We start from the raw sequence: 12,865 nt of genomic DNA on the forward strand, positions 1-12,865 counted from the left end.
AATAAGGGAAAGCAGAAAGGTAGAAGGAGTATATAGAAGGTCTATACAAGGGCGATGTACTTGAGGACAATATTATGGAAATGGAAGAGGATGTAGATGAAGATGAAATGGGAGATACGATACTGCGTGAAGAGTTTGACAGAGCACTGAAAGACCTGAGTCGAAACAAGGCCCCCGGAGTAGACAACATTCCATTGGAACTACTAACAACCTTGGGAGAGCCAGTCCTGACTAAACTCTACCATCTGGTGAGCAAGAGGTATGAAACAGGCGAAATACCCTCTGACTTCAAGAAGAATATAATAATTCCAATCCCAAAGAAAGCAGGTGTTGACAGATGTGAAAATTACCGAACAGTCAGTTTAATAAGCCACAGCTGCAAAATACTAACACAAATTCTTTACAGACGAATGGAAAAACTAGTAGAAGCCGATCTCGGGGAAGATCAGTTTGGACTCCGTAGAAATACTGGAACACGTGAGGCAATACTGACCTTACGACTTACCTCAGAAGAAAGATTATGGAAAGGCAAATGTACGTTTCTAGCATTTGTAGACTTAGAGAAAGCTTTTGACAATGTTGACTGGAATACTCTCTTTCAAATTCTAAAGGTGGCAGGGGTAAAATACAGGCTATTTACAATTTGTACAGAAACCAGATGGCAGTTATAAGAGTCAAGGGACATGAAAGGGAAGCAGTGGTTGGGAAGGGAATAAGACAGGGTTGTAGCCTCTCCCCGATGTTATTCAATATGTATATTGAGCAAGCAGTAAAGGAAACAAAAGGAAAATTCGGAGTAGGTATTAAAATCCATGGAGAAGAAATAAAAACTTTGAGGTTCGCCGATGACATTGTAATTCTGTCGGAGACAGCAAAGGACTTGGAAGAGCAGTTGAGTGGAATGGACAGTGTCTTGAAAGGAGCATATAAGATGAACATCAACAAAAGCAAAACAAGGATAATGGAATGTAGTCGAATTAAGTCGGGTGATGCTGAGGGAATTAGATTAGGAAATGAGGCACTTAAAGTAGTAAAGGAGTTTTGCTATTTGGAGAGCAAAATAACTGATGATGGTCGAAGTAGAGAAGATATAAAATGTAGACTGGCAATGACAAGAAAAGCGTTTCTGAAGAAGAGAAATTTGTTAACATCAAGTATAGATTTAAGTGTCAGGAAGTCGTTTCTGAAAGTATTTGTATGGAGTGTAGCCATGTACGGAAGTGAAACATGGATGATAAATAGTTTGGACAAGAAGAGAATAGAAGCTTTCGGAATGTGGTGCTACAGAAGAATGCTGAAGATTAGATGGGTAGATCACATAACTAATGAGGAAGTATTGAATAGGATTGGGGAGAAGAGAAGTTTGTGGCACAACTTGACCAGAAGAAGGGATCGGTTGGTAGGACATGTTCTGAGGCATCAAGGGATCACCAATTTAGTATTGGAGGGCAGCGTGGAGGGTAAAAATCGTAGGGGGAGACCAAGAGATAAATACACTAAGCAGATTCAGAAGGATGTAGGTTGCAGTAGGTACTGGGAGATGAAGCAGCTTGCACAGGATAGAGTAGCATGGAGAGCTGCGTCAAACCAGTCTCAGGACTGAAGACCACAACAACAACAGCAACAACAACAACAACGACAACTACCTACACATGGAAAACTTATGTACCTAGATTTTTTTAATACTTCTATCTTTAGTTAGGGTAATTTTTTGATTTAGCTGAGTTGCAGATAGGCACAGCAAAAAGACTGTCATAAATAAGTTTTCGGCCATTAAGGCCTTCGTCGACAACACACACACTCTCTCTCTCTCTTTTTCTCTTTCATGCAAACGCAATGCCTATCTGCATCTCAGCATCTCCACTATGTGGTGAGTAGCAACTTTCCCTTTCATAATATTGTTACAGTCTATCTTGGAGTTTCCAATGTTTTTTTTAGCTTCTTTCTTTTTCTGTAACACATATCAACTAGCAGTTCTTGGTATCCATTACTTACAGGTGCTGATTTCTGTGTATTTATTTCACTGTTTACAGCAGACATGGAGTTTCTTAGTAACCTGTCAATCATCCTATGGAAGTGGCGGGATGTTTCATGAACAGTAATATCTGTGGTAGGTTTCTTCCTGTCTATGTTAAAGTTTAGTTAGTTATCTGCTTTCGAAATCTCTAGGTCCAGGAAGTTAATTTTATTACCTTTTTCTTTTTCTATAGTGGATTTTAAATTTGGGTGAGCATTGTTGAACAGATTGTAAATTTTGTTGACTACTTTGTCATTATCATTGACTAGTATAATGGTGTCATCTACATATCTTTGCCTGTGGGATCTGATTCGTGACTTTGAAACCCATTTCTGAGCACAGTATTTTAGCTTGTTTTAATGTTACAATGCGATTTCCATTACGTTTCTGATACAATTGACATTTGTTTATATACATTTCATCAGGTATCTGCAATGAATATGATATTATGTAACATTCAGATTTTATAATGGTTTCTACCTTGTATTGTAACATCTATGTTATCTTAAGCTTGGAGATAGCAACTTCGTTTTCTATTTACATATGACACTGTACCCAAGATGTTCACCAAAGATAGTCTAGTCCTCTACATTACCAGATAACTTGTCATCGAGACATTTTTATACCATATGACGAAAATACTCTTAAATATCTTTGAATAACATCTCAATATTTTGTATAAGTAATACTTACAGTCCTGACCTTATCTTCAATACTGCTCTATATACATTTAGTATTCGGATGTTTGCTTTAAAAGTCCTGTGTCATATATTTACATTCATGGCACACACTACAGATTTCAAGTAATGACTAATGCAATATGATGGCTTAAACCATTTTAACTCTTGTTATAAGTATTCATGTTATTTTACACTTGTTTGTAAAAAAAAACTGTTAGCATTTCATGTATACACATAACTATTTGTATCCTTGGATAGCATCCGTAAAGCTGGTTCAAGACTAAAACTGGTAGAATATGGATTTAAAAATAAAAACAGCTGACGGTTCAAATATGCATTTTATACATTACTTAATGCCTGGTGGCATTACCTTCCAAAATTATTAGTATTTGGACTGAGGAAAATAATATTTTAAAGAACTGTTGATAGAAAATGAGAAAGAATTTTTGCATAAAATTAATAATGGAAAGAGAGATAACAGAAAATAATAAAGGCATTTCTTGGGACACAGAAATAATAAAAGATTCTTTAAAGAATGGAAAAGCCACAGGAATCATAGGACCTCCAACTTAGCTGTTGAAATATGGTACAGATAATTTACATAAACTTTTCATAACCCTTTCTGAAAAATATTTAAATGCCAAGTTCATCCCAGAAGACTGGACAGTAAGATTTATATCAACATTTATAACAAAGGAAAAGAAAGGTGAGCATAAAAATGATAAGAACTGTTACTAATACATTTACCACATTTTACAGACAGGATTATTAATTTTTTTTTACAGACAGTCCTAAGGTAATGGTAGCAAAAGAACAAATTGGCTTCAGAGCACCAAGATCAGCGAGAGACCATATTTTATTTGCAACAAAAACTTGAAAAGAAAAATATTCGAAATCAGCCCTTTCATTTAGTATTTTTAGACATTAAAGAAGCTTATGATAAAATACATTCATGCAGTATGTGGAAGGCTATAAAATAATCTAACATTAATCCTATCATAATTAAAGCAATTCAGAACCTATGTGTATGAAAAACTCAACAGCAAAAATAAAAATATGACACTTTCTCTGACCTGGATTTAAATATACAAAGGAATTACATCAGGAACACAGCCTACCACTGACACTTTATAGAATATAAAATACAGAAAGTGTTGAAAAATTGAAAGAACAAATGTAAGAACTTACAAACCTCAATAAATGACAGTACTATACATTCACTACAGCTTGGTGGACCATGCAATTTTGGCATAAGGTGATAAAGAGAATGAATATATCACTAGGATATTAAAAGAGCATAAAAATAGAGCCTTCAGGGTAACAGCAGGAACAAATCTTCATTTGTTCCTCTTATTACCATGACACTTGAGGGGAAACCAAACACCAGACACTCCATAGGATGACCTATGCAGAGCTGGATGGACGACCTGGCAAAGGACGTGGCAGCCCTGGTGATTGAAGACACCTGGAAGAACCAAGTACAAAACAGAAAGGAATGGAGGAAATTCGTGGAAGCAGAGCATGTTCTGCAGGGCCACTGATTGCTGGATATGTATATGTTTGTATGTAGAAGGAAAACATCATGATTTGACACTGGAAGAAGGAATGGGAGCAATCACATCTCACGAAGAGTACAAATATCTAGGAGTAAAAATCACATAAGGAAATTAATACAAGAATGAACATTGAAAAACTCACTATTGTAACATTCATATTTTATGGGATCAACAGTGCAAAAAAGAATATTCTTCATAACAACTACTAAAAGCGTTATGACATATGGATAAAAGTATGGACAGTTAAATCTCAATTAACGAAAAGATTGATGGCAACTGCGATGGACTTTTGGAGACTGTCTGCAGCGATACCCCGGTATATAAGGGATAGAAATGACATCATCAAGAGGCAAGTGGATGTCACAAGTTCGATTACTGGTTTTGTGGAACAAAAACAACTCATATGTTATGGATATACAAAAACGCTGGCAGAGGAGAGACTGCCATGACATATCATGGAATGGGAACCACCAGGAATCAAATTTTATGTATAATTTTGGGTTACCAGAAAATGTAAATTCATTGTAAAATCCAGAATAATAACAACAATAATTAAATTTGACCATAGTATCCAGTCAGCTGTGCAGGCTTCAGTCTAAAGAGAATACTGAAATTTTAGTAAAGTATATTCTCACTCTGAATAAGTCAAAGGTACGAGTTCAGAACAAACCTATTAACTTCAGTCCATTCAGGGTATCTAGTCTTACTTGAATGAAAGACTTGAGGTTATAATGATTCAAAAATGCCACAGATTTTCAATATAGTCTTTTTAATAACAAAATTCTTTAACACAACACTGTTTGAAAATACAGCTTTATTTCATCTGTAATTCAACTGGTGCAACACGATGCATCTGGTCCGACAAGTATTACACAAAGTACAATACTTTCTTCCTTATGAACTCAACAATTTTAAAAAATACCTGTGTCATAAATTCAGTGATTATTTCATTTCATACTGGTTTTAACATTAATATTCATAACAGCTGTTATCTGCAGTTAAGATTGCACATTTAATTATAACTACTTTCATTACAAAATGACACTTATTGATTGAAAACACTGAAATGCAGAAATTATGCATCGTCTTTCTGTGGACTGAATGTTGTACAATGTAGTTAAGATTTAAATCATTGGTACAAAATTTGATCAACAGAACAAAAATCACAAAGGATCAATGCGGATCACCTATAGAAAGTAGAAGGGAAGATATACTTTGCACATATGCAGTGAGACTAGTAAGAAAATATTTTACTCAAAAAGGTCAACAAAAATAACTTTTCGTATTAAAAAAAAATGAGGCTATCTTGTATATTGAATATACTGTTTTCAATCATATTGAAACAACGAAAGCCTTCAATATTTTTAGGAAAGCACACCATATTACATTAATTACACAGATGTGTTATCATTTATTTCTAAACACCACAGTATTTGTAAATTGACATTAACATGGAATGAATGAAAAATTACTTACACTCTTATTTATGGATATTTATGCAATCATTAAATAAATTAACATTTCTATTCACAGTAGATCATTCATGACAAATCTCAAAATCTTTCATGCATCAAAAACACACTGACTATTTAAATATATATACGACAGACAGTCCTGCTTCACACAGTTTGGTGCAAGTTGAACTTTATCAACATAAAATCCTCCAAGCACTTACACACAAAGCCAGATTAATTCTCACCAAAATAATCCACCCTTACTGTTGGAAAATGTATATGTGGCCTCTCACATCAGCATCACACCTGATAAATTCACGATACTTCTTGAATAATACTAATATACATACAAAACATACAACAGTACTTCACCTCGTAAACGATCGTGCATGTCTCCCAAGATCTCTACGGCCGCCTCCTCTAACAGTCTGACCTCCAAACCGTTCTCTACTATTGTCTTTGACGGTCCAGTTCCCAGAGCGACCACCTCGACCTCCCCCTCCACCACCTCCTCCTCCTCCTCCCCCCCCCTCCTCCACCACCTCCTCCACCCCCACCACCACCACTGCTGCCACCGCCACCCCCACTACCACTGCCACTACCACCGCCAAATCTGTTTCCACCAACACCCGTCACACCAGAGAACTTCTCTTCAGAACGAGGTAACATGCGCACATCTCGCAGCTCAGGACTACGAAACGTTCTAGTTGTCTGGACTTGTTGATTGTTTGCATTTGTCACCTCATTTCCAAGTTGTGGCCAAACAGGTGAAACAGCGTCTCGATTGTTCCCAAGTCTTGGTGGCATTTGATTAACATTCCTTGATGCACCTGAACAGAAACAGAAATTAATTTATTCTGAAAACACAATATTTTACCACATATTTACTATCCAATCCCAGGAAGTCTTTGACAAATATAAATGAAAAGTCATGTAAGACTGGACTACTTCAAAGGCTACTCCATAACAAGACATTACTACAAAAAATATACCAACATAATTGATATACCCCAAGTACCTAAAACAAAATGATAAAAGTCACTGTTGGGCAACTCCAAGAAACACCAAATGCTTTTCAGTGTGCACAGTGATGTGATCAAATGACCAGGATAGGAGAGAAAAAATTATAAGTGTAACTGCTGCAAAAAAGCACAGATACAATTTTCAGAGTACAAAAGCACACGATATAATTCTTATCTGAAGTCAGTCATGCAGAAATCTCTTTAATCAGCTTCATAATATGATGAATCAAACAATGGAAAATCCAGGATGGAATGTACCAATATTATGAAAAGGAAAGTTGCTACTCACCATATAGTGGAGATGCTGAGTCACAGATAGGCGCAACAAAAAGACTGTCACAATATAAGTTTTCGGACAACCACACACACACACACACACACACACACACACACAATGACTGCAGCCTCTGGCAGCTGAGGCCCCACTCTCAGTACACAGTGATGTGATCAAACGACCAGGATAAGACTGAAAAAATTATAAGTGTAACTACTGCCAGAGGCTGCAGCAGTCGTGTGTGTGTGTGTGTGTGTGTGTGTGTGTGTGTGTGTGTGTGTGGGCGCATGTGCGCGCACACATGTGTGTGTGTGTTGTCTATCTTCGACAAAAGCCTTGTTGTCCGAAAACTTATATTGTGACAGTCTTTTTGTTGTGCCTACCTGCAACTCAGCATCTCTGCTATATGGTAAGTAGCAACCCTCATATACTGATGACTCATTAGCGTCACCCATACTGCACCCATTTATCCATATTTCTCTCCCCCCTTCCATACCATCAAATTAAAGGTCTACATTTACATAAGCTTCCAAATCTGGTTTACCATAAATCAATTTTGCAAAACTGATTCTAGCTTATCATGTGAACAGTCCAATACTCAGGCTTTGGCTGTTGGCTTTCAGCTCCCACATTCAGTTTCCTTCCACGTAATCACTCTACCGTGTTAAAGTCATGGGTTGGGTTGTTTGGGGGAAAAGACCAAACAGCAAGGTCATCGGTCTCATCGGAAGGAAGTCGGCCGTGCCCCTTCAAAGGAACCATCCTGGCATTTCCCTGGAGCGATTTAGGGAAATCACGGAAAACCTAAATCAGGATGGCCGGACACGGGATTGAACCGTCGTCCTCTTGAATGCGAGTCCAGTGTGCTAACCACTGCGCCACATCACTCGGTAAAGTCATGATTGGGTTGTCATGATACTATTCGCTTGATGAATGAAGCAGTTCTGTGTGGAATGAAAGGAAAGTAGTAGTACTGGACTGACCAGGAAGTTATTCATTTCCTTTATTTAAATGAAAAAAAAGTATATTTTGTTTGAATTAAATGGAAACAAAAATAAATACCGATATATCTACTGAATTAGCAAAATCAAACTGGTTGGCAACAACCATATACCCTGCATAGCTATCTAATTAGTTAACTGCTATAGTCACTTGCTCTTTTACTGGCAGTATCTCTTAGATAATCAATGGCTGGTGACAAAATATTTGTGCATTCTGGGGACAGGTATAGCTATGTTTTTATCATTCATAGGTTTTCTGGCCATTCCAAGCCACCAAAATTTTGGAGCACAATAACATTCCACCAAAAATAATTGTGAAATTTTTCCCATAATTAGCATGATCTGAGTGGGCACAAAACCATTTTGTATGCATCAATTAATGCTGACAAGACTCTTAAGCATTTATAAAACATTTATTCTTGAATAATTTCCTCCTCCCTTCTTCTTACAAGTTCAATGACATCTATAAAGAAATCATGTTCTCCCTTCATGGCCAAAAGAAGTCTACCAATATCAAACATGGAAGAAATTTCTTAGAATGTATGTTTAGAACACAGTATTGTATGGAAGTGAGTAATGACCTGTGGGAAAATCAAAAATGAAGAGAATCGAAGCATTCGAGATGTGGTGCTACAGAAGGCTATTAAAAATTAGGCAGACTGATAAGAAATGAGGAAGTACTCCAGACAATGAGTGAGGAGATTAAAATGTACAAAACATTGGAGAGAAGAAAGGACAGACAATATGACACATGTATCAGCCAATTTTCAAAAACCAAAACTTGGAAGATATAGTTTCAAAAAATGGGAGGTACGATTGGAAAAAAACTGTGGCTCATGTTCAAAATAATCTCAAGACAACTGATGTAAGTCTTTCCCTATGATGTCACAAAGTAATATAACAGCTATAAAAATGCAAATTAAAACACTAGAAATGTTGATTTGTAAAAGAAGGGAAAGGCAACCACTTACTTATACCAGATGGTGCAGGTGCACAGCAACACGTAGCAGAAAACAGTTAACCTACCATGTATTTCCATTACAAAAGTTCAACCTTAAGTATTTATCATATTATTTTCAACTTCAATTTGTTGTAATGGCTGACCAAGCTAATAAGTCACTCTCTCTTTTCACACCCAATTCCAGTTTTTTATTGTTATTCACACAGTTACCATTTTCTCAGAGATTTTCTGTTTCCACACATTTTGAAACCAATGAAAAGCACGCTGGACACCTTCTGTTGAGTGGACTTTTGTCTGACTGCATACTGAGAAGACATGCTGATTGACATCTAAAGGCGATTTTCTGAAACTCTAGGCCATGCTCATTCACACAACGCACATTTCCTTGCCAGCATGTCCCATGTTTCGTACTTATTTCCTCCCAAAATCAGGTAATTCTTTTTGAAACACACTGTATATTTTCCTCCTATTTAGATTCCAGTGGAACCAAGACCAACCATATCAGGTCAACAGTAAACTACAAACACAAATTATTCATAAGCTCAGCTGAAAATGATGTTCACAAGCATGAAATGTATTAAGGCACTTCTAGTGGTATAATGCATCAACATTTGTTACACAGTCACCAAAAATTTTAAGACAGCATTTGGGTACATATGCTATTTGCAATCCTTTTCTCCACATCTACTAAGTGTCAGCACAACACCCCTTCACCTTCACCGATACAACTCTACCTGCACGTCAACAGATTGTAGAAGGGCATGCTGAAAAGTAATGCCTCCAAATTTTTTATTCTGTTCTCAATATCGGTTGAGGTATTACACATCATACATATTACTGGGTTAACTTTTCTGCTTTGCTGATGCAAGTTGCAACCCTCTGCAGTTAGAGGACTCTGGTAGTGTGTAACATGGCGGTGTGTAACATAACTATGTCAGTGTGAAACAGCATGCTGCAATCAAGTTTCTAACTGCAGGAAACGTGACAACAATTGAAATCTGTAGAAGAACAGTAATGTGTGAGGTTCGGTTGTTCATGCTTGTAATGTAGGCAGCAGTGGCGGAATGCTCAACATGTGTGATAAAGCACAGAGTGGACGAACGTGTACGGCAACTGATGAGATTCATCAGAATCTGGTTGATGAACTCATCGGAGAAAAATCGTCAGGTAACACAGACTCGGCCCTTGTGTAAGTTTGGCATATCATACTCATTTTACTATGGTTTGAAGCTCCTCTTGATGTTCTTCCGTGTTTGTGATTTAAAACTGGGTTGTTTTGAAAATCAGCCTTAGGCTTAGTTTATTTTCATATTTACCCAGAAATGTTTTGATACCTATGTGTCATCTTCTGTGGGTCAAATTTTATTTCTTAAAATTACATCACTAAATGAACTGCATTATTTTACACCGGTATTTGTGCTTTTTGTCATCGTTTTCTGACAGCATGTCATCTACAAAAATTTTTTGTCCTGTTGCACGTCTGGTTGGTGTCTCGATCAGTGCACTGTTTCAACACAGTTTTTCACTTAATTTTCGTTCACTAGTTCACTTCACATGCACTTACACAAAATGTGATCTGAGCAGAAACTTCTGACTACATTCTCAGCGAGAGGTGTTATGTTATGTTGGCATATCATGAGAGCATATACAAGCCACTACTGCAGATCTGGGTACAGTGGGTATCTTGAATGCTCACACTCTACTTGAAACAGAGGGGATTGGTCACCTGTCAACAATTTATTTTGCGTTTTGAGCATGAGGGTGATGGGTTCCTTAATAACACTGGCAGGTTATGAATGCTGGGTTCACCATTTCAACCGCAAAAACAAGAGAGCATCAATGGAGTTCCATCGCAGAGCATCACTGACGCCAAAATAGTTCGAGACCATGCCGTCAGCAGGCGAAGTCATGCTCGGAGTGTTCTGGGATGTTTAAGATGTGTGGTGCATTTGGAATTCATGCCTAAAGGTATCACCACAAACTCTGCAAGGTACTTCAAGACACTCAGAAAACTGAGAGCACGAATTGAAGAATCCACCCACAGATGGAGCACCCCCTCCTTGAACATGACAACACACGAGTGCTGCACCATCTGCAGCAATCCGATGCCTTGGGTTCGCTGTCACTGACCGTCCCACACGCAGTCCCGGCCTGGCACCATCCAATTTTCATCTGTTTCCAAAACTTAAAAAGAACACTTTCAAGGACTTCGCTTTGACAGTGATGAAGCAGTGCAAGCAAGTGTGCGGTTGTGGCTCCATCGACAAAGTCAAATATTCTACAGAGACATATCAATAAACTGGTCTCGATGGAAGAAATGCATTCATCACGAGGGTGACTGTGTTGAGAAATAAATATGTAGATATGAAGAATAAAGATGTAGAATGTCAATAACATTTGTTTTTTAAAAAAGTTTAGGTTTCACGTGAAAAATTCAGAGGCATTACTTTTCTCTCTCTCTCTCTCTCTCACACACATACATATTTTGTGAAAAGATACATGGTTTAGATTGATATATAATTCTACACCTGGCAGCACATACTTGCACTTGTTACCTTCCACTCTACATGCAGTCTCTGCATAAAACAGTTAACGAAATGTGAAGCATGCACTGTAGATATTATTTGAAAAAGTAATCTGTGAGCTCTGAATGTTATTTACCATATACATGCAAATAATCCATGCCATTGAATAATCTGTGCAACCAATTTTAAGACAATTTTAATTTGTGTTTTGAAAAAAAAAAAAAGGTTCCACCAAAACGACTATATTCATCACCACTATTAGTGGGAGAATCATTACAATTAATAAAATATTCCAGGTTATTATGCTGTGGTCGCGAAGGCATTTCACTTTAAAACCCAACGTGTTAACGTGTCGTCCCCATCTGCAGAGGACATTTTCAAGGGGGATCGTAGCTTTGTTGAATGTCCGATTTCCACCCTGGCTCACTACTGACTACAGCAAAATTCCATTTCGGCGAGCTCACGTGCAGTGGCATGACGTCACATGTTTTGAATATGTGAGCGCAATTGGCCAATTGCGCCACGTGACATCACGCCACTGCATGCGAGCTCGCAGAAGCGGAATTTTGCTGTAGTCAGCAGAGAGCCAGGGTGGAAATCGGATAATCAACAGAGCTAAGATCCCCCTTGAAAATGTTCTCCACAGATGGGGACAAAATGTCAGGTTTTAAAGTGAAATCCCTTCAATCGCAGCATAATAGCTTGGAATATTTTATTAACTGTGACAATTCTGGCCGTGAAAATTTACATTTTACATGGGAGAATGATTGTTTTCGTCATCATCTCCCCGTACAGTGTAGTCCTCTGTTCTGTCCACTAAGTTAGTGACATTTCATATTTTGAAGGATTTTTCCAGCAGTGGTGGTGGAATGGAGTCCCACGCACATTGCACCCACTCAGAGATCTAGGACAAATCTGGTCGCTTGATTTTTCCACTTGTTGTGAACTCGTGGTTTTCATTGGTCATCCATTGCATATACTGCTTTTTTAAGTGCAGCTTTGAATGGCCATTTTATATCCACAGCTAGTGGTTGCAGGATGGATGTTAACCCTTTAACTGCTCTGGATGTGTTAACGCGCGCACCTTTGTACCTGTCCCTGTGTGCTCCAAATGTGTTTACGCAAACCACCATGCCTTCTATCTGGCAGAACCATAGACACGTTCAGAGTACCAGGTAGAAGGACTGGTGGCACACGTAAACACGTTCAAACCACACTGGGACAGGTACAAAGGCGTGCACGTTAACACGTCCATAGCAGTTAAAGGGTTAAGGCCTCCAGGGATAATGGCCAAGTCAGTTTTCCCTTTCTGTAACTTGTGTCGCACTTCCTCAGTTGTATATCCACGGAAGCTGCCCAGTACCAACATGTTTTG

At 37.9% G+C, this 12,865-nt stretch overlaps 1 protein-coding gene across 1 annotated transcript in view; it reads right to left on the minus strand.

Moving 5' to 3' along the window:
* Positions 1–5,011: 5,011 nt before the first annotated feature.
* Positions 5,012–12,865, minus strand: part of LOC126176766 (protein virilizer homolog) — a 96,532-nt gene continuing 88,678 nt past the window's right edge. Inside the window, exons 19-20 of the mRNA XM_049923935.1 lie at positions 6,295–6,537; positions 5,012–6,218 (exon numbers count right to left, since the gene is read on the minus strand). Coding sequence (XP_049779892.1) covers positions 6,076–6,218; positions 6,295–6,537 — 386 coding nt within the window. The 3' untranslated portion in view covers positions 5,012–6,075. The remainder of the gene's footprint in view (positions 6,219–6,294; positions 6,538–12,865) is intronic.

The sequence above is a fragment of the Schistocerca cancellata genome, chromosome 3, assembly GCF_023864275.1.
Source record: "Schistocerca cancellata isolate TAMUIC-IGC-003103 chromosome 3, iqSchCanc2.1, whole genome shotgun sequence".
Classification (NCBI taxonomy): domain Eukaryota; kingdom Metazoa; phylum Arthropoda; class Insecta; order Orthoptera; family Acrididae; genus Schistocerca; species Schistocerca cancellata.